The 23,729-nt window shown below is 40.3% G+C and overlaps 1 protein-coding gene across 2 annotated transcripts in view; it reads left to right on the top strand.

The window, feature by feature from the left end:
* usp24 (ubiquitin specific peptidase 24) overlaps positions 1-23,729 on the top strand; it is a 137,720-nt gene that overhangs the window by 38,450 nt on the left and 75,541 nt on the right. For both annotated transcript variants that reach the window (XM_061888473.1, XM_061888474.1), the window contains exons 4-14: positions 21-164; positions 252-377; positions 724-759; positions 4,967-5,032; positions 7,561-7,626; positions 10,278-10,352; positions 12,075-12,233; positions 12,312-12,426; positions 17,980-18,083; positions 18,163-18,270; positions 18,337-18,432. In XM_061888473.1, the coding sequence (XP_061744457.1) occupies positions 21-164; positions 252-377; positions 724-759; positions 4,967-5,032; positions 7,561-7,626; positions 10,278-10,352; positions 12,075-12,233; positions 12,312-12,426; positions 17,980-18,083; positions 18,163-18,270; positions 18,337-18,432 (1,095 nt within the window). The remainder of the gene's footprint in view (positions 1-20; positions 165-251; positions 378-723; positions 760-4,966; positions 5,033-7,560; positions 7,627-10,277; positions 10,353-12,074; positions 12,234-12,311; positions 12,427-17,979; positions 18,084-18,162; positions 18,271-18,336; positions 18,433-23,729) is intronic.

The raw sequence follows: 23,729 nt of genomic DNA, 5'->3' as shown, positions 1-23,729 counted from the left end.
AAAAATATTTTTTTATCCAGTTGCTGACCAGCAGCGCCGTGCACAAATGGAGCACGGAGATCCACGAGGGCATCTACAACATGCTCATGCTGCTGGTCGAGCTGGTGGCAGAGCGGGTCAAGCAGGATCCTGTTCCTGTCAACCTCATGGGGGTCTTGACAATGGTATGCCTTTTTTTCTTTAGCCTTACTCAAAATATTTCTAACTAACCACACTTGCATTGTGTTTATTTTTTACTTTGTTGTGTTCAGGCCTTCAACCCTGATAACGAGTACCATTTTAAGAACCGAATGAAGGCCTGTCAGAGGAACTGGGCTGAGGTTTTTGGCGACGAAGCCAACGTGTTTGCCGTTTCGCCAAGTAACACCTATCAAAAAGTAAGTTGGAACTCACTGGACACCTTTGAAATAAATTACTACCTCGGAATCTAAATTGACTGTTAGCTACTTAATGGATCCCAATGCAAAATCTACTGCAACCTGCTGACTGGTCCTGCAATAACCGTACATAAAAGCTTGATTTATTTGGCCAATAGGCAAACTACATTTTAAAAACCCTTGAGAGGGCATTTTAATATTTAATGTAGTGTTAGAAGGTGGGCCACTGAGTTCATATTCAGTTCGTTTTCTATCTGAGCCGCACATGTGAGATTGATGTCCAACAGCTGTGTGTATGTGTGTGACTGTGGAACAAAGCCAATGAATGCACAATTATCTGTTTCAGGAGCCGCACGGCTGGCTGGTGGATTTAGTGAATCAAGTAAGTCAGCTCAGCCACACTTAACGTCATACTACCAAGTTCCATATCCATATGAATGCAGTTATATTTGAGAAACACTGATGTTCTTATGCCCACATAGATTCTGTTCTGGGGGCGTATTTATCAAGCTTCTTAGAATTACTCCTAAGAAGTCTGCTAATAGTTGACTTATGAGTAAAGAAATTATTCGCTGAAAGCTGCACTTAAAAGTTAGTCATCAAGCGTCTTACTCACAGTTTCAGCGAAGTGTAGGACTGAATCTTAAGTGTCACGCTCAGAGCTGAATTACAACATTACTATGTGCCGTAAACGGAATTTTAGGTAACGTCATAGAAATGACCAATCACGGAAGGGAATCCCCTTGTCTAAGAATAAAGAAATATCTTAGAAATATTTAAGCGGACAATGGGAGTGTATATTTTGACAATAAACTACAAAATAATACAAAACAAACAATATTGGCAATGAATCAAAAATAAATGTTTCCTTTTCTTTCCAATTCATTAATTAGGCAACTAATTTGAAACTGGTGTGGATGGCTTTATATATACTAGCCCACTGCAGCCACATGCAGAAATCAACATGGACAAAAATAATACCCGCTCTGTCTAAACCAAGGGTCGGCAACCTGCGCCGCCCTAGTGGCTCTCTGGAGCTTTTTCAAAAATATATGAAAAATGGAAATGATGAAAGGAAAAAAACATATTTTTTGTTTTAATAGGGTTTCTGTCGGAGGACAAACATGACACAAACCTCCCTAATTGTTATAAAGCAAACTGTTTTTATTAAACATGCTTCACTGATTCAAGTATTTGGCGAGCGCCGTTTTGTCCTACTAATTTTGGCAGTCCTTAAACTCACCCTAGTTTGTTTACATGTATAACTTTCTCCGACTTTCTAAGACGTGATTTATGCCCCTTTTTTTTCTGTCTCATTTTGTCCACCAAACTTTTAACGTTGTGCATGAATGCACAAAGGTGAGTTTTGTTGATGTTATTGACTTGTGTGGAATTCTAATCAGACAAATTTGGTCACTGCATGACTGCAAGCTAATCAATGCTAACATGTTATTTAGGCTAGCTATATGTACATTTTGCATCATTACGCCTCGTTTGTAGCAATATTTGAGCTCATTTATTTTTCTTTAAGTCCTCATAATTCAGTTTATATCTCATGACACACTATTTGTATGTAATATGGCTTTTAATCTTTTGCGGCTTTAGACATATTTGTTTTTGTATTTTTGGTCCAATATGGCTCTTTCAACATTTTGGGTTGCCGACCCCTGGTCTAAACGACACCGTTTGATCAGCTGCTCGTCATCAAACAAAGCCAGGACATCCTTCCACTCCCTGAACGTTCGCGCACGTCTCTCTCGTCTCACTGCCATTCCCCGCTGGCAACTCCTAACCACTTAGGACACCTCTGAAGGGCTCTTAAATATCGTGGAGAGTAGGAGTGATTCTTAGACTTAAGAAAGTTGATAAATAGCTTTTATTCTTAAGTTTGAGAGTAAAACGAAATTCCTCAAATTCTCAGGACTTAAGTGTAAAAGGGCACTCTAAGACGCTTGATAAATACGGCCCCTGGTCAATGTAGAGCAGGGCTGTTTAAATGACCATACTATCCCCCGGGTTCATTTTAAAAACTTGGGGAAAAAAAATTTTCAGCAAACTTCGAAAAAAAAATCGAAACTGCACCTATTGTTAAAAGGAACTACACCACTATAAGCTTATTGAAAATCCTTGCATTGACATTTTAACTCTGTTAGCAAACAAAGAACACTGGAGCCAAAGTTTTGATTTAATGTAAACTGAGGCGTTCCTCAAGGAACCTCTTTAAGACTGCAGGACAAAGTGGTCCAATTCAGATTTTTTTTTTTAAACTTTTTTTTTTTTCCAGCTGACTGTTTACACCGCAAGTAAAATGGGATTTTTATCATACTCTAGTAGAGTGGTTCTCAACCTTTTTTCAGTGATGTACCCCCTGTGAACATTTTTTAAATTCAAATACCCCCTAATCAGAGTAAAGCATTTTTGGTTGAAAAAAAGATAAAGAAGTAAAATACAGCACTATGTCATCAGTTTCTGATTTATTAAATTTTCTAACGATGCAAAATATTGCTCATTTGTAGGGTTTTTTTTCATCTATTTGGAAAAAAAGATATAAAAATAACTAAAAACTTGTTGAAAAATAAACAAGTGTTTCAATTATAAATAAAGATTTCTACACATAGAAGTAATCATCAACTTAAAGTGCCCTCTTTGGGGATTGTAATAGAGATCCATCTGGATTCATCGACTTCATTCTAAACATTTCTTCACAAAAAAATACATCTTTAACACCAATATTTATGGAAAATGTTGTATTTCTTTTTACAGTTTATGAACTTACATTCATATTTTGTTGAAGTATTATTCAATAAATACATTTATAAAGGATTTTGAATTGTTGCTATTTTTAGAATATTTAAAAAGAATCTCACGTACCCCTTGGCATACCTTCAAGTACCCCCAGGGGTACGCGTACCCTCATTTGAGAACCACTGCTCTAGTATAAAGGCACACAAGCTCCAATGTGTCCTCCACGTCACAGTTCCATAAGGTGAAAACAAAAGTAGTTGAACGACTACAAAATAAAAGACACCACTATAGATCAATCAATCAATGTTTATTTATATAGCCCTAAATCACAAGTGTCTCAAAGGGCTGCACAAGCCACAACGTCATCCTCGGTTCAGATCCCACATCAGGGCAAGGAAAAACTCAACCCAGTGGGATGACAATGAGAAACCTTGGAGAGGACCACAGATGTGGGTGATCCCTCCGCCCCCTCTAGAGGAGAATGTGCAATGTACGTCGAGTGGGTCTAGCATAATACTGTGAAAGTCCGGTCTATAGTGGATCTAACATAATAGTAAGAGTTCAGTCTGTAGTGGATCTAACATAATAATGAGAGTCCAGTCCATAGTGGATCTAACATAATAGTGAGAGTCCAGTCCATAGTGGATTTATATAATAGTGAGAGTCCAGTCCATAGTGGATTTATATAATAGTGAGAGTCCAGTCCATAGTGGATCAAACATAATAGTGAGAGTCCAGTCCATAGTGGATCTAACATAATAGTGAGAGTTCAGTCCATAGTGGATCTAACATTATAGTGTGAGAGTCTAGTCCATAGTAGATCTAACATAATAGTGAGAGTTCAGTCCATAGTAGATCTAACATAATAGTGAGAGTTCAGTCCATAGTGGATCTAACATAATAGTGAGAGTTCAGTTCATAGTGGATCTAACATAATAGTGAGAGTCCAGTCCATAGTGGATCTAACATAATAGTGAGAGTCTAGTCCATAGTAGATCTAACATAATAGTGAGAGTTCAGTCCATAGTGGATCTAACATAATAGTGAGAGTCCAGTCCATAGTGGATCTAACATAATAGTGAGAGTCCAGTCCATAGTGGATCGAACATTATAGTGTGAGAGTCTAGTCCATAGTAGATCTAACATAATAGTGAGAGTTCAGTCCATAGTGGATTTAACATAATAGTGAGAGTCCAGTCCATAGTGGATCTAACATAATAATGAGAGTCCAGTCCATAGTGGATCTAACATAATAGTGAGAGTCCAGTCCATAGTGGATCTAACATAATAGTGAGAGTCCAGTCCATAGTGGGGCCAGCAGGAGACCATCCCGAGCGGAGACAGGTCAGGAGCACAGAGACGTCCCCCAACTGATGCACAGACGACCGATCAATCCTGGGTCCCGACTTTGGACAGCCAGCACTTCATCCATGGCCACCGAACCTGTGACCCCCCCCTGCCCCCCCACGAAGGAGAGGGGGGCAGAGCAAAAAAGAAACGGCAGATCAACTGGTCTAAAAGGGGGGTCTATTAAAAGGCGAGAGTATACAATTGAGTTTTAAGATGGGACTTAAATGCTTCTAATTACCCTGCTGTAGTGTCCTTAAGTACCCTGAAAACCGTTCTAAAACATATTATATTTTGTATATCATATTTTTCAATTGGCTAAAATTACCTTCCAGTTTGGATTTATTGCACCACCTGTTATTTTGGCACATGTTTGACAGCCGGCCTTTGCGTTTTCATATGGACGTTTTTTTTAAAACACCTTTGGTATGAATTTATATTTGTGTGAAATGTTACTTTCAACTTGCTTTTGTCTCCTCTGTGCTTCTGTTGTGTAGTTTGGCGAGTTGGGAGGATTCACCGCCATCCAGACGAAGCTCAACGTGGAGGAGATCGAAATAGCCGTAAGACTAACTCCCCGCATCCCCGACATGCTTACACACAGGCTGACATGTCTATAAGAGTCACGGAATACTTTCCACCCAGCGAACAGACTGGTTGACTCGAGCCTTTTTCCCGTCGGTCTGCTCTCAGCTGCATGGGGGCTTGTAGGTCGGACTCATGTTGCCGCTGTGTAATGTTTCAAATGCTCTGTTGTCGTCTCCTCTGAGGCGTCCTTGTATTGACGCTCCCTCTGTAGGAACCTCGCCGGAAGCACGGCGGTGTGAAGCCATTGATTTTTATGAGGGGGGGCACGCTTGTGCGTGTGTTTGAGCATCGCTCTTCCCTTTTGAGCATTAGCATATTAATAGGTGAGGGGAAGCGGAAGCACATTGGTGTTGCGCCCTCTCGAGCATTACAGTTTGTAAGCTGTCAAACAAACATAGCCAGCCGAAAGCCGGTGAAAGTGAGAGGTGAGCGTATAATGGAGGGTACTTCAGGCTCCCAGGGGAGACCCATTCACTTGTCTGCTGTGAGCAGGAAGTCAAGTGCGGGAGTGAATAGCAGAACAGAAGCAGCACGAGTCGACACAGAATGGAATCGGACAAAGAAACTATTCATTTATGTGTCCGTTCATTTAGCCGCAGCGATTATAAAACATTGGTTAAAAAAAGCAGCCAGGCTCATTTGTGTGAACCCTTCCGCTTACATTTAGAATGTCCACCCATCCATCTTTTTCCGCTTATCCGAGGTCGGGTCGCGGGGGCAGCAGCCTAAGCAGGGAAGCCCAGACTTTCCTCTCCCCAGCCACTTCGTCCAGCTCTTCCCGGGGGATCCCGAGGCAGAGATAGTCTTCCCAGCATGTCCTGGGTCTTCCCCGTGGCCTCCTACAGGTTGGACTTGCCCTAAACACCTCCCTAGGGAGGCATTCGTGTGGCATCCTGACCAGATGCCCGAGCTGGCTCCTCTCCATGTGGAGGAGCAGCAGATTTACTTAGAGCTTCTCACCCTATCTCTAAGGGAGAGCCGCGCCATCCGGCGGAGGAAACTCATTTCGGCTATTTGTACCTGTGATTTTTTCCTTTCGGTCATAACCCAAAGCTCATGACCATAGGTGAGGATGGGAACATAGATCGACCGGTAAATTGAGAGCTTTGCCTTCCGGCTCAGCTCCTTCTTCACCACAACGGATCGATACAGCGTCCGCGTTACTGAAGATGCCACCTGTCGATCTCACGATCCACTCTTCCCTCACTCCGAGGTACTTGAACTCCTCCACTTGGGGCAAGATCTCCTCCCCAACCCAGAGATGGCACGCCACCCTTTTCCGGGCGAGAACCACGGACTCGGACTTGGAGGTGCTGTTTCCCATCCCAGTCGCTTCACACTCTGCTGCGAACCGATCCAGTGAGAGCTGAAGATCCTGGCCAGATGAAGCCATCAGGACCACGTCATTTGCAAAAAGCAGACATAATCCGGCAGCCACAAAACCAGATCCCCTCAACGCCTTGACTGCGCCTAGAAATTCTGTCCATAAAAGTTATGAACAGAATCGGTGACAAAGGACAGCTTTGGCGCAGTCCAACCTTCACTGGAAACGGGTCTAACTTACTGCCGGCAATGCGGACCAAGCTCTGACACTAATTGTACAGAATTTAGAATATCCATCCATCCATTTCCTACCGCTTATTCCCTTTGGGGTCGTGGGGGGCGCTGGTGCCTATCTCAGCTATAATCGGGCGGAAGGCGGGGTACACCCCTGGACAAGTCGCCACCTCATCACAGAGCCAACACAGATAGACAGACAACATTCAGACTCAGATTCACACACTAAGGCCAATTTAGTGTTGCCAATCAACCTATCCCAAGGTGCATGTCTTTGGAAGTGAGAGGAAGCCGGAGTACCCGGAAGGAACCCACGCATTTACGGGGAGAACAGGCAAATTCCACACAGAAAGATCCCGAGCCCGGAATTGAACCCAGGACTTCGTATTGTGAGGCAGACACACTAACTCCTCTGCCACCGTGAAGCCCGAATTTAGATCGTATTTGTTTTAAATACATTAAATAGCTTCTGTCCTATTGCTTGTATTCAGACACGTGACTTCTTCGCAGAAGTGAAAACCAGTGGTGGTCAACGAACTTGTTGTACAGCAAGCTGGCGCGAACTATCTGAGTACAAAAGAGGCTTAAATCTTCCTGCAAAAAGCAGATACCAGCAAAAAATCTAACCATGCAATGGAATAGAGTCCTGTACTTTATCAAAAAAAAAGTTTTGCGAGGGATATCACGAATTATACGTCACTCCCATTTTAAAGCCTATCGGACTATTGTGCTCCAGAATACCAAACTGAATAGAAGAATGTTGTTGACAAAGTGAAAAGGGGATATTTAGCCCTCTGCCCCCCAAAAACGTGTGGAGCATTTTACTCTTGTCATACGGGGGCCTCAAAAAACAATTCTAAAGTTCGGAAAACCCCTTTTTTGAACTAAAAGAGAAAGTAATGGATCGAAGTTTGGTGTGTCTCACCTGATCTTTTCTGTTCCACAGTGCATTTCCGCTCTGGTCCAGCCTCTGGGTGTTTGTGCCGAATACCTCAACTCTAGCCTTGTCCAGGTGAGTTATGTCCAAATATCTCATGTTTACTATTTGTTCTGGAGTTATCACATCTATTTAGTCTCCGACAGTCACTCAGTGCATGGTTTACGAAAACAAACGCTACGGGACACTTATTAAAATTTTTTGGGACCAAAAACCTTATCATTAAGTCAATAGCTGTTACTTTAGGCCACCTGTGTCCAACTCAAAGCCCGGGGGCCAGATCTGTCCCGCAAAAGTCAAGTACATTATCTTTTTTTATACTAAATGTTTTCTTTCTTTCTGTTTTAACTGAAAAAAAAAATATTGTACTGCATGCAATTGCATATATATCGTATTTCCTTGAATTGCTGCAGGGCAAAAGTATGCGCCTGCCTTGAATTACTGCCGGGTCTAACTCGATTCGCAAAATAATTAGCGCATACTTAGTATTACCGCCTGGTCAAACTTGTGACGTCACGGGTGACACTTCCCCTGTCATCATTTTTAAAATGGAGGCGGCTTATTTCAAAACCGGTAATTTGAAATCGCATAAAGGGCAGACGATTAAGAGCTATCCAGTAGGATTTAAGGTCCAAGCTTACATCACACTCAAATTTTTACTGCATGCCTTTGGTAAGCGCAGGAGTGAGAAGAGGTTTTAAATTAATTAGCGCCCCGGCGGCAATTCAAGGAAATACGGTACTTTTATTTTGTAGTTAACTCAAATAACAATGGTAGGTATGACTAACACTAACACCATTACTATTAATTGTCTGGAAAAGTCGCTCTCAAAGTTTTTTCACCAAGTACCACCTCAGAAAACACTTAGCTCTCCAGGTACAACCATAAAGGCCAACATAAAAATACAATAGCGTAGTAGGCCTAAGTATTCATTGAAATGTGGCAGTGGTTTTATTTATTTAGTATTTTAGGCTACTGTAATATTACACACAGTTTGAACAGTAAGACTGTGTTTGAAACTAGGGAAAAAAACATAATACTATAATCGAGTGATTTTTTTTTTTTTGGTGTACCACTAGATCATGGGTATCAAACAAATTTTATTTTATACCAGGGGCCGCATAGAGGAAAATCTGTGCACTCGCGGGCCGGTCTATTAAAAACATGGCATTAAAACTAAAAAATAAAGACAATTTCAAATCGTTTTTTTTTTTTGTGTGTCTTACTTTGGCCAAAAAAAGAACAAACGCATTCTGAAAATGTTACAATAAAAATATAGAAAAAAAATACCGGGCAGCGGTAAAGTTTAGATCCATGAAGGAAAGAAGAAAATGAATGAATGTTTATAACTGAATAAATGTAAATATGCATAAAAAACTTTCATTTTTTTTAATGAATTAAGTAACGTTTATGACAATCTTTTTCTAAAACACAATATAGAATGTGAGATAAAACAGAATAATGCATATTTTATCATCCGGGGGCCGGATTTGGCCCGCGGGCCTTGAATTTGACACCCCTGCACTATCTGGAACCCACATACCACAGTTAGAGAATCCCTGGTCTAGAATGAACTTATGCCGTCTTTAAGTTGAAGTTGAGTAATTTTTTTGAATTTTTTTGGCAAAACACATTAGCCGCTGTAAATCATTTGTTTAAGGTCATGAAGTTGAATGATGGCGACACTTTTGTTACTGGATACTTTCTCATTTGCTTCTGCCTGGTGACTTTTTATGCTTAAGTAATTATATTTAAATAACAGTTGTATATTTTGATAAATGTGGGGTTGTAGGCTGCAATATTGTTTGATTACGGACACTTATTTAATGTTTCTTCATTAGCGTTTCCTATTATGCAGCTCATTTTTATTTGACAGTTATTGAAATATCTTGTGTGACATCATGCACAAAAGTTCACTTTATTTGATTTAAACTTGTGGTGGCGTTCTGTACAAAAAGTGCACTTTAATTTAGTGTTGTTTCGATATGTCATCTTAGTGACATCATGCACAAAGTGCACTAACGGGTTGTTTTAAAATGTCTCTGACAATCTTGTACTTTCTGTTTTGGAAATTACATGAATGTTTGTGCCACCGCTTAATAACTGTTTAATAAATACAGTTTTGGTAAATTTACCTAGTTGTGATTTCCCTTTCTGCATGAAAGTTTAAAATTTGCATATATTAATGCAGTATGAAGAAGAATGTTTTAATGTAGACACATAGAATCATCATACTGGTGTGATTATATGCATCAAGTGTTCATTCAAGGCTAAGGCAAAATATCGAGATGTGTATCGTGACATGGCCTAAAAATCTTGAGATATTAATAAAAGGCCATATCGCCCAGCTCTAATGTGAAACATCCAGAATTTGTTTCCTTTTCAGTTTTTTTCCACTCACTTTTGGTAGTTATTCCTCTCTCCTATAGCATCTGTCACAATTACACATGCGTGTGTCATAAACGGCCAATTATGTAAATTTGACAATAATGTCATTTCGGCTACATTGTGGTTATCTCCAACCACACATTTTCAAGCGTTGTTGATTTACAGTGTGGATATGACCTGGACTCAAGGGGATGGATCAAATGCAGTGGTTAATTTCTCCACACCTAGAGTGTGTGTGTGCGTGCGTGCGTGCGTGCGTGGTGTGGCGTTCTTTAACTATGTGCATGTTCTCCTCCCACAAAGATAAACAAAGCACTCCCTTGTTTTCTTTGTTCCAGCCTATGCTTGATCCAGTTATCCATAAGATGATCACATATGTACAGAACCTGGAGGAAAAGGACCTTAAAGACAAAGTAAGGTTTTGTGTCTTGTGTACCTTTTATGTGATCTTGCTATTGATATTATAGAGACGAAGCCGCATACAATGTTCTGTTTTCAATTTGTACAAAAACCCAAACCAGTGATGTTGGCACGTTGTGTAAATGGTAAATAAAAACAAAATACAATGATTTGCGACTCATTTTCAATCTACATTCAATTGAGTAGACTGCAAAGACAAAATATTTATTGTTCGAACTGGAAAACTTTGTTATTTTTTGCTCATTTGGAATTTGATGCCTGCAACATGTTTTAAAAAAGCTGGCACAAGTGGCATAAAAGAGTGAAAAAGTTGAAGAATGCTCATCAAACACTTATTTGGAACATCCCACAGGTGAACAGTCTAATTGGGAATAGGTGGGTGCCGTGATTGGGTATAAAAGCAGCTTCCATGAAATGCTCAGTCGTTCACAAACAAGGATTGGACAAGGGTCACCACATTGTGAATAAATGTTTAAGAACATTTCTCAACCAGCTTTTGCAAGGAATTTAGGGATTTCACCATCAACAGTCCGTAATATCATCAAAAGGTTCAAAGAATCTGGAGAAACAAACATGTGACCTTCGATCCCTCAGGCGGTCCTGCACCAAAATGCGACATCAGTGTGTAAAGGATATCACCACATGGGCTCAGTAATACTTCAGAAAACCACTGTCAGTAAGTACAGTTGGTCGCTTCATCTGTAAGTGCAAGTTAAAACTGTACTATGCAAATCAAAAGCCATTTATCAACAACATCCAGAATTGTTTCGCTAGGCCTGAGCTCATTTAAGATGGACTGATGCAAAGTGGAAAAGTGTTCTGTGGTCTGACGAGTCCACATTTCAAATTGTTTTTGGAAACTGTGGACGTCGTGTCCTCCGGAACAAAGAGGAAAAGAACCCTCCAGATTGGTATCGGCGCGAAGTTCAGAAGCCAGCATCTGTGATGGTATGGGGGTGTATTAGTGCCCAAAGCATGGGTAACTTACACATCTGTGAAAGCACCATTAATGCTGAAAGGTACATACAGGTTTTGGAGCAACATTTGTTGCCATCCAAGCAACGTTATCATAGACGCTCCTGCTTATTTCAGCAAGAAAATGCCAAGCCACGTGTTACAACAGTTTGGCTTCATAGTTAAAGAATGCGGGTACTAGACTGGCCTGCCTGTAGTCCAGACCTGTTTCCCATCGAAAATGTGTGGCGCAATATGAAGCCTAAAATACCACGTTTACCCCGGACTGTTGAACAACTTAAGCTGTACATCAAGCTAAAAATGGAAATAATTCCACCTGAAAAGCTTCAAAAATTGGTCTCCTCCGTTCCCAAACATTTACTGAGTGTTGTTAAAAGGAAAGGCCATGTAACACAGTGGTCAAAATGCCTCTGTGACAACTTTTTTGCAATGTGTTGCTGCCATTAAATTCTAAGTTAATGATTATTTGCACAAAAAAAAAAAAAAATTCTCAGTTCAAACATTAAATATCTAGTATTTACAGTCTATTCAATTGAATATAAGTTGAAAATGATTTGCATATCATTGTATTTCGTTTTATTTACGAATTGCACAACGTGTCAACTTCACTGGTTTTGGGTTTTGTAGATCACCTCCTGTGGCCCTATTAGGTTTTTCTGCTTAAATTTTCTACTCAAGTGAAACAAAGGATTAACAAATCCTTCACTGTATTCTGTCATTTTTTTCCCTTTAAACCGTAGCGGCTGGTGAGCATTCCAGACCTCCTGTCGGCCATCAAGCTGCTGTGCATGAAGTTCCAGAGGGACATGGTCGCAGTGGTGGACGACCTGCGGCTGGACACGCTGCTGCGCATGCTTAAAACCCCCCATTTCTCCACCAAGATGAACTCCCTCAAAGAGGCCAGCCCCCAGACTCGCACATTCCTCTCCACTTTTGGTGACCTTTTCCAGTTTTTGACCCTGTCTTTTGTCTTGCAGGTGACAAAGTTGATAGAGGAGAGCACGGTGGCAAAGACTGTAAAGAACGCTATAGACACAGATAAACTGCTAGATTGGCTTGTGGAGAACTCTGTCCTGTCAATAGCACTGGAGGGTAAGAAGTACAAGAATAAACATACTTTGATTTATATCAGGGATGTCCAGACTACGGCCCAATGGCATCTTCAATTTGGCACGCGAAACGTCATGGGTAATATAAAGAATCTTCCTCGCATTCATTTTAAAGGACTTCATTTTAAACTGCGGGGACGTCGTGGCTCGATTGGTAGAGCGGCTGGGCCAGCACACGGAGGGTTCCTGGTCACGTCCGTTGTGTCCTTGAGCAAGACACGTCTCCTGTGCACCTTATGGGTTGTGGTTAGGACCGTGCATGGCAGCTCACCATCAGTGTGTGAATGTGGAAATGGTGTCATGGCGCTATGAGTACCTTGAAAATAGAAAACCACTACACAAGTATAACCAATATGAGTAATACAGGTCAATGATCTTTATGCTCTGAACAGACCTATGCTAAGCATTATTTTATATGACCCAATGCAAACAACCTTCCCTAGTCATGGTGCAAAAAAAAAGTGAACAGACATAGTCACACATAACACAACATTCCTTTTTGGATTGTATATAAAATGTCACAATTACACCCATTTAAATTGTTGATGTTATTGACTTATGTGGAGTGTGCTAATCAGACATATTTGGTCACGGCATGACTGCAAGCTAATCGACGCTAACATGCTATTTAGGCTAGCTGTATGTACATATTGCATCATTATGCCTTATTTGTAGCTATATTTGCATGCAGCCATTGCCTCCACCCACATTTAATGCCAAACAAACACATACCAATCGTTGATTAGAAGGCGATCGCCGAATTCGTCCGAGCTTCCTCGCGTGCCGCTGTCTGTCGTCCACACTCCAACCATCCGTTTCTGTTGAATCGCTTACGGCGCTGAAATCCGAGTCTGAATCCGAGCTATACTTTTCTGTTCTATCCACCATGTTTGTTTCTGTGTGGTCACGCTGTGACGTCACAGGATAATGGACGGGTGGATATAACGACGGTTAAATCAGGTTATTGAAGCCGTTTTTCGGGATATTGCGTGATGGGTAAAAATTTTGAGTAAAACTTCGAAAAATAAAATAAGCCATTGAAACTGATTTTTATTGGTTTTAACCCTTCAGAAATTGTGATAATGTTCTCCTTTAAAATGCAAAACACTTCACACTTATCCATGTTTGGTGCATTTTAGCTGCTTGATCTTTCTGATTGATTGCAAAACTTTAAGGACATTCTCATGGAAGTAAACAAGACTCTTAATATCCAATTATATTAATTATTAATTAAATATCCAATATGTTATATAATGTACATATATAGGCAGCATTGTGGTCCAGGGGTTAGTGCATGTGCCTCACAATACGAAGGTCCTGAGTAGTCCTGGGTTCAATCCCAGGCTCGGGATCTTTCTGTGTGGAGTTTGCATGTTCTCCCGGTGATTACGTGGGTTCCCGCCGGGTACTCCGGCTTCCTCCCACTTCCAAAAAAGATGCACCTGAGAATAGGTTGATTGGCAACAATAAATTAGCCCTAGTGTGTGAATGTTGTCTGTCTATCTGTGTTGGCCCTGCGATGAGGTGACGACTTTTCCAGCGTGTACCTCGCCTTCCGCCCGCGACCCCAAAAAGGACAAGCGGTAGAAAATGGATGGATGAATGTACATATATGAATAGGCTCCACATCATAACATGCATCTTTTGAGATGATTTATAATACTTACAATATGTTAGGGATTTAACAATTTGAAAATTTAATATTACCGTTATTGTGACCAAAACGATCATGGTTATCATTATTACATTATATTGTTAATTGTACTCAAAAAGTACTTATACACACACACTGAAATATTTTAAGCAAGCCTGATTAAAAAAAAAAAAAAAATCAATTAATAGTCACCCATCCATCCATTTTCTACTGCTTATTCCCTTTCGGGGTCGCGGGGGGCGCTGTCGCCTATCTCAGCTACTATCGGGCGGAAGGCGGGGTACACCCTGGACAAGTCGCCACCTCATCGCAGGGCCAACACAGATAGACAGACAACATTCACACTCACATTCACACACTAGGGCCAATGTAGTGTTGCCAATCAACCTATCCCCAGGTGCATGTCTTTGGAAGTGGGAGGAAGCCGGAGTACCTGGAGGGATCCCACGCATTCACGGGGAGAACATGCAAACTCCACACAGAAAGATCCAGAGCCTGGATTTGAACCCAGGACTGCAGGACCTTAGTATTGTGAGGCAGACGCACTAACCCCTCTTCCATCGTGAAGCCCCATATAGTCACCCAAAATATTTATTCATAAATACCATTCTGTTTTAAGAGCGCACAGCCTGTAGGTTAATTCTGCACAATTGAATAGCTTTTGATTGATTGATTGAAACTTGTATTAGTAGATTGCACAGTACAGTAAATATTCCGTACAATTGACCACTAAATGGTAACACTCCAATAAGTGTTTCAACTTGTTTAAGTCGGGGTCCACGTTAATCAATTCATGGTAATTCATCGCCAGCTTAGTCACAAGCAATGTGTTTATACAAGTTTAGATTGTTGTATGATGTTTGCAATGGGGAAACACATTATGGACCCCGACTTAAACAAGTTGAAACACTTATTGGAGTGTTACCATTTAGTGGTCAATTGTACGGAATATTTACTGTACTGTGCAATCTACTAATAAAAGTTTCAATCAATCAATCAATCAAAAGCTATTCAATTGTGCAGATTTAACCTACAGGCTGTGCGCTCTTAAAACAGAATGGTATTTATGAATAAATATTTTGGGTGACTATTAATTGATTTTTTTTTTTTTTTTTAATCAGGCTTGCTTAAAATATTTCAGTGTGTGTGTAACTTGTTTAAGTCGGGGTCCACGTTAATCAATTCATGGTAATTCATCGCCAGCTTAGTCACAAGCAATGTGTTTATACAAGTTTAGATTGTTGTATGATGTTTGCAATGGAGAAACACATTAGGTAGGTGTGGTGAAATTTCTCTATGCGTTTGACCCGTACCCTTGGTGAGAGGAGCAGTGAGCAGCAGCGGTGACCACGCTCTTGGATTCTTGTTAGCCTTTAGGCTAGCTAGCAATGCGTGCGCTCTTGTGCGCTAGTCGCCTGCTGCCAGCTAACAATTATCTTTTATCGATTTTGCAATTAGCCACGCTAACTGCTAGTTAGCAGTTTATGCGGTAGCTGCTAGTTAGATATTTTTGCACAAGCTTTCTTCCACAGTAAATGAACACTATCACCAGCCTTTATGTTTATTGAATTACAGTACGGTTATCAATCACGGTTATTTGACAAATATAATTGGACAAGTAATACAAACTTTTGGGAGTTTTACCACCGTTTATCATTAATAACCGGTAAGTGTTACATCCCTACAAAATGTATTGCCAATTTTATGTTGAATATTTTAACCATTTCATGATTATTTTGCATACAGGTATAAAATTTTTTGTATTATTAAATATATTTTTAAATAAATATTAAAAGTAAAAAACATTTGTATGACCTTATCAAATGGGCAGTTTGTAACATTTACACAGATGCCTACAGGTAGCTAGCTTCCCAATGTATTTTAGTTAGTTGAGTCTTTATTTGAAGGAACAATGCACAGAAACATTAACCTCAAAGACAGATATGTTCTGTACCAGATTATCGCTAAATAGCTCATTTCCATCTGCAGTCCCTGGCTACCTAAACTAAAGGGATACAAAAATCATGCAATAAAATTATGACAATAAAATCATACTATAGCATGTAATCAAATCAAGAAAAGTCATAAAATACCCTTTCATGGACACATACTTAATATACAATACAACCACGCCTCATTTACATCATCACACAAAGACAATACATGCTCTTGTTCACATCTGTCTTCTTTTGTAAAAAACAACAATGATTTTAACAGACACACCTCACAATTTACAACAAAAATGCTCTTATGGATAAATATAATACACATTAAGTTGATGTGTCAAACATAGTGCCCACCTTATTGACCGTGTGAGCTGCTTTGATTGCTCCAAAGCCACTTTTTAATTTCAATTGTGAATGAAGAGTACCGGTAATCTGTTAGACTTTTTAAGCATTATATCCCTCCCAGGACGAATTGACGTTACTACGAACATAGGTAACACGTGCACGAATATTAGCTTTGGGTGTTGGCAAATAATAGCGGTTAGCGTAAGCTATCATTGAATGTATATTCGATCATCTTGGACTGCTTTTGTGTGCATGCGCTTCCTGCGCATACGTGTGGGCAAGACAGGGTCAGTCGCCATAAAAACCCTTGAATTTTATTTGGGTCGTAAAAAACGTAAATGTGAAAAATGTAGATAACGGTAAAACAAATGTGTGAGTGTTAAACCACTGACCTTTAACTACTTAAGAGGGTTAAATCATAGACCTTAAAATGACAAAGTGCAGATCTGCACTGTCCTTAATAAAGCATTAGTACATCATTTGGCTGTATTATCTTTGTAAAGGCAGAATGTATTGATATAGGCCTTGTTTAATGTACTGAATCGGATTAAATGTGTGTTGAATGTAGTGTCCAGTATTGCATGTGTATTCCCTCTACAGTGGGGCAAAAAAGTATTCAGTCAGCCACCGATTGTGCAAGTTCTCCCACTTAAAATGATGACAGAGGTCTGTAATTTTTGTCATAGGTACGCTTCAACTGTGAGAGACAGAACGTGAAAAAAAAAATCCAGGAATTCACATTGTAGGAATTTTAAAGATTTTATTTGTAAATTATGGTGGAAAATAAGTATTTGGTCATCCATTCAAAGCTCTCACTGATGGAAGGAGGTTTTGGTTAAAAATCTCATGATTCATGGCCCCATTCATTCTTTCCTTAACACGGATCAATCGTCCTGTCCCCTTAGCAGAAAAACAGCCCCAAAGCATGATGTTTCCACCCCCATGCTTCACAGTAGGTATGGTGTTCTTGGGATGCAACTCAATATTCTTCTTCCTCCAAACACGATGAGTTGAGTTTATACCAAAAAGTTCTATTTTGGTTTCATCTGACCACATGACATTCTCCCAATCCTCTGCTGTATCATCCATGTATCCATTTTGGTATAAACTCAACTCGTCGTGTTTGGAGGAAGAAGAATACCGAGTTGCATCCCAAGAACATCACACCTACTGTGAAGCATGGGGTGGAAACATCATGCTTTGGGGCTGTTTTTCTGCTAAGGGGACAGGACGATTGATCCGTGTTAAGGAAAGAATGAATGGGGCCATGTATCGTGAGATTTTGAGCCAAAACCTCCTTCCCTCAGTGAGAGCTTTGAATGTTTGACCAAATACTTATTTTCCACCATCATTTACAAATAAATTCTTTAAAATTCATACAATGTGAATTCATAGATTTTTTTTTCTCATTCTGTCTCTCACAGTTGAAGTGTACCAATGATGAAATTTACAGACCTCTGTCATCATTTTAAGTGGGAGAACTTGCACAATCGGTGGCTGACTAAATACTTTGTTGCCCCACTGTATATCCGGTCAGAAACACTTTATACACTTTCTTATTAGTCAAAGGTTTATAATGAATATTTTCCAGGTAACATTGACCAGGCTCAGTACTGTGAGAGAATTAAGGGCATCATTGAGCTTCTTGGAAGTAAGCTCTCCCTGGACGAACTCTCCAAAATCTGGAGGATACAGGTTCGCTCCAATTCCTGTTTTACTCCACTCCAAAATGGACAAATGTCTGACCCTTAATTCGTATGTTTGGGTATTCCAGGCAGGCCAGTCGTCAACCGTGATCGAGAACATCCACACCATCATCGCCGCAGCCGCCGTCAAGTTCAGTTTCGATCAGCTCACCCACCTGTTTGTGCTCATTCAGAAGGTGGGCGAAACATTGCCGCTAAAAGCATTGTGCTTCCTTTTAAAAACATGTGTGACTGTCACCCAGAGCTGGGAGGTGGAGAGCGACCGCGTTAGGCAGAAGCTGCTCAGTCTCATCGGGAGGATCGGCAGGGAGGCTCGCTCCGAGGCCACCACGGGCAAGGTGAGTTGGACAGCAGCCTTTTCGAAAATCCATCGTATTGGAACCTCTTAGCCCGAAAAAGAGTTGGGATGTGCGGATCGATACCTGCCGATACCTGATATTTTTTCTCTAATATCAAAATATCGATACTTTTCATACTTTAGTTATTTGAGATAATGTGTATCATTAACAGGAAATAAGTGTAAAAAAGTACCGATGAGCAGGTCTATTCAGGTCTTTTTTCATACAAAAGGCACACTAAATTATAAGGCGCATTAAGGTGGTCATGTTATGATTTATCGGTTGGGGACATCTCTGCGCTGCTGACCTGTTTCCTCTCGGGATAGTCCCCTGCTGGCCCCACTATGTACTGGACTCTCACTATTATGTTGGATCCACTATGGACTGGACTCTCACTATTATGTTAGATCCACTATGGACTGTAATCTCACTATTATGTTTGATCCACTATGGACTGGACTCTCACTATTATGTTAGATCCACTATGGACTGGACTCTCATGATTATGTTAGATCCACTATGGACTGGACTCTCACTATTATGTTATATCCACTATGGACTGGACTCTCACACTATTATGTCAGATCTACTATGGACTTGACTCTCACTATTATGTTAGATCCACTATGGACTGGACTCTCACTATTATGTTAGATCCACTATGGACTGGACTATCACAATTATGTTAGATCCACTATGGACTGGACTCTCACTATTATGTTGGATCCACTATGGACTGGACTCTCACACTATTATGTGAGATCCACTATGGACTTGACTCTCACTATTATGTTAGATCAACTATGGACTGGACTCTCACTATTATATTAGATCCACTATGGACTGGACTCTCACTATTATGTTAGATCCACTATGGACTGGACTCTCACTATTATGTTAGATCCACTATGGACTGGACTCTCACTATTATGTTAGATCCAATATGGACCGGACTCTCACAATTATGTTAGATCCACAAGGGACTAGACTCTCACTCTAATGTTAAATCCTCTATGGACTGGACTCTCACTATTATGTTAGATCCACTATGGACTGGACTCTCACACTATTATGTCAGATGCACTATGGACTTGACTCTCACTATTATGTTAGATCCACTATGGACTGGACTCTCACTATTATGTTAGATCAACTATGGACTGGACTCTCACAATTATGTTAGATCCACTATGGACTGGACTCTCACTATCATGTTAGATCCAGTATGGACTGGACTCTCACACTATTATGTCAGATCCACTATGGACTTGACTCTCACACTATTTTGGCAGATCCACTATGGACTTGACTCTCACTATTATGTTAGATCCACTATGGACTGGACTCTCACACTATTTTGGCAGATCCACTATGGACTTGACTCTCACTATTATGTTAGATCCACTATGGACTGGACTCTCACTATTATGTTAGATCCACTATGGACTGGACTCTCACTATTATGTTAGATCCACTATGGACCGGACTCTCACAATTATGTTAGATCCACAATGGACTAGACTCTCACTCTAATGTTAAATCCTCTATGGACTGGACTCTCACTATTATGTTAGATCCACTATGGACTGGACTCTCACACTATTATGTCAGATCCACTATGGACTGGACTCTCACTATTATGTTAGATCCACTATGGACTGGACTCTCACTATTATGTTAGATCCACTATGGACCGGACTCTCACAATTATGTTGGATCCACAATGGACTAGACTCTCACTCTAATGTTAAATCCTCTATGGACTGGACTCTCACACTATTATGTCAGATCCACTATGGACTTGACTCTCACTATTATGTTAGATCGACTATGGACCGGACTCTCACAATTATGTTAGATCCACAATGGACTAGACTCTCACTCTAATGTTAAATCCTCTATGGACTGGACTCTCACTATTATGTTAGATCCACTATGGACTGGACTCTCACACTTTTATGTCAGATCCACTATGGACTTGACTCTCACGATTATGTTAGATCCACTATGGACTGGACTCTCACCATTATGTTATATCCACTATGGACTGGACTCTCACACTATTATGTCAGATCTACTATGGACTTGACTCTCACTATTATGTTAGATCCACTATGGACTGGACTCTCACTATTATGTTAGATCCACTATGGACTGGACTCTCACTATTATGTTAGATCCACTATGGACTGGACTCTCACAATTATGTTAGATCCACTATGGACTGGACTCTCACTATCATGTTAGATCCACTATGGACTGGACTCTCACACTATTATTTCAGATCCACTATGGACTTGACTCTCACTATTATGTTAGATCCACTATGGACTGGACTCTCACTGTTATGTTGTAACCACTATGGAGTGGACTCTCACACTATTTTGGCAGATCCACTACGGACTTGACTCTCATTATTATCTTAGATCCACTATGGACTGGACTCTCACTATTATGTTAGATCCACTATGGACTGGACTCTCACTATTATGTTAGATCCACTATGGACCGGACTCTCACAATTATGTTGGATCCACAATGGACTAGACTCTCACTCTAATGTTGAATCCTCTATGGACTGGACTCTCACTATTATGTTAGATCCACTATGGACTGGACTCTCACACTATTATGTCAGATCCACTATGGACTTTACTCTTACTATTATGTTAGATCCACTATGGACTGGACTCTCACTATTATGTTAGATCCACTATAGACTGGACTTTCACAATACTATGCTAGATCCACTCGACGTCCATTGCACTGGTCGCCCTAGAGGGGGGGAGTCACCCACATCTGCGGTCCGCTCCAAAATTTTTCATTGTCATCTCACTGGCTTGAGTTTTTCCTTGCCCTGATGTGGGATCTGAACCGAGGATGTACAGTTGATGTGGCTTGTGCAGCCCTTTGAGACACTTGTGATTTAGGGCTATATAAATAAACATTGATTGATTGATTGAATTTTTCTAAATGCAAAACACTTCCCTGTGGTCTACATAACATGTGATGGTGGTTCTTTGGTCAAAATGTTGCAAAGATTATGTTTTACAGATTATCTTTAAGACACTTTCTGAGCGTTTCTTTAGGACGTGCTGTTTTGTGGGCGGTCTTATTTACGTGGCTCACCTTCGACAGCGTCTTCTCCCCGCCATCTTTGTTGTAGCGGTGTAGCGTGCAAGGACGGGAGTGGAAGAAGTGTCAAAAGATGGAGCTAACTGTTTGAATGACATACAGACTTAATTTAAATCCATAACGGAGCAGCATCTTCTCGCCCGTGGAAATGTGTCCCGTGAAAAACCGTCCGACCAGAACCCTCTAATAACTAAAGTTCTGTGGGTGACTAATGTAAACTCACTACACCGGTATGTTTTAGCGCTTTGCTAGCTAGTCTACTGACAGATATAAATAAGAACTTTACACTACTTTATATTAGAAATGGCAACAGCGGAGGATGAATGTCCCATAACAAAAAGATAGAGAAAAAGAAGAAGCTCATGACTATGGTGTCGGAACGGACTACAATTGCGGACGCGTGCACATTTTCAGGATTTATGCAGATCCCAAATACACATCCACAGGTACCAGACGGCAAGAAATGTTGCTTTTGCATAATATTGCCAAACAAAACGCCAGATAATATGTCTGCAAATAGGTGCCATTTTGCGGTCATAATAATACTTGTATGTTTAATGCGCTGACAATCCATCAAGCGGTGCGGCTTCATAGCTTACCAAAGTCCTACTATAACCATTTTGACATATTTTTGAGCGCCATTTGTAATGTCCTTTATTTTCAATGGAACATTTAAAGTTTTGGTGTTTACTACCGTCGTTGCAGTCTACACGTATCTCTTATGTATGACTGCCATCTACTGGTCACACTTATCATTACACCATGTACCAAATAAAATCGCTTCGAGGTCGGTAAGCACAACCAGCGTTATTCCGTACATTAGGGTTATAAGCACCGGGTTATAAGGCGCACTGTCGATTTTTGGGAAAATGAAAGGATTTTAAGTGCCCCCTATAGTCCGAAAAATACGGTAACTCAATTTGTGAATGAAGCAATGTGTCTGTCGAATTTAGTACAAGCTGTGAGCCAGATGAAGCTTCCTGATTAACGTGGTTTGGCAGTTTGCAGTTAAATGGCACAGCAGTTGTATGGGTCAGATGGTTTATTTCTTAAAGTGACACACACATCCAGGCTTTGTGGGACACAGTAGAAGGCATCAATGCTTCAATGTTGTTTGACCTATCACTAGTTTATTTTAATCGTGTCAGTCCTAATTGTCACAAGTGTAAAAAGAAGTTACCACAGTCACACACACTAAAAATAACTTCAGGTGCAAACTTTGTTAACATATGATGCCGTTAAGGGTTATGTCTTCTACCTTGAATGGGCGTCTAATGACTTTTGGCAAAACCCTAAGAAAAAGAACCAATTTTCACACCTGGTTTTAGTATGATCCGGATTTGGGTGAAGATTTCTCACCAAAAATATGTCAGTTTGGGCAAAAATTTCTCACCAAAAACATGTCAGTTTTTCTACCCGTTATCGCTTTTGGTTTAGTTTAGTCTTTATTTAAAGGAACAATGCACAGAAACATTAAGATCAAAGACAGATATGTTCTGTACCAGATTATAGCTAAATTGCTCATTTCCATCTGCAGTCCCAGGCTACCTAAATTAAAGGGATACAAAAATCACACCGTATCACATAATCAAATTCAAAAAAGTCTTAAAATGCCCTTTCATGGACACACACTTAATATACAATACAACCACATCCCATTTACATCATCACACAAAGACAATACATGCTCTTGTTCACATCTGTCATCATTTGTAAAACAACAAAAACAACCATGCTTTTAACACACACTTCACAATTTACAACAAAAATGTTGTCATGGATGAATATAATACACATTAAGTTGATCCGTCAAACACAGTGCCCACCTTATTGACCGTGTGAGCAGCTTCGATTACTCCAAAGCCACTTTTTAACTTCAATTGTAAATGTAGAGTAATCTGTTAAACATTTCAAGTTTGTTGTGAGGTTGTTCCATTCCTATATGGCTTTATACAAAAAGGCTGATTGTGCAAAAGATGTTTTACATCTGGTTACGCTACACTGCCCCCTGGTGGAGGCTCATGTGTTTCTAGTTGTCACAGCAGATGTAAACTGGACAAAGTGCTTAAGTGGCGCTGGTGCAGTGTTATTTAGGATTCGATGGTCTATTCGTATTGATGCTAATCTTTGATTATTGGCTAAGTTTAATAATCTATATTTTT

Source organism: Nerophis ophidion, linkage group LG26, assembly GCF_033978795.1.
Source record: "Nerophis ophidion isolate RoL-2023_Sa linkage group LG26, RoL_Noph_v1.0, whole genome shotgun sequence".
In the NCBI taxonomy this organism is placed as follows: Eukaryota; Metazoa; Chordata; class Actinopteri; order Syngnathiformes; family Syngnathidae; genus Nerophis; species Nerophis ophidion.
This window is presented reverse-complemented; position numbering and strand designations above follow the sequence as displayed.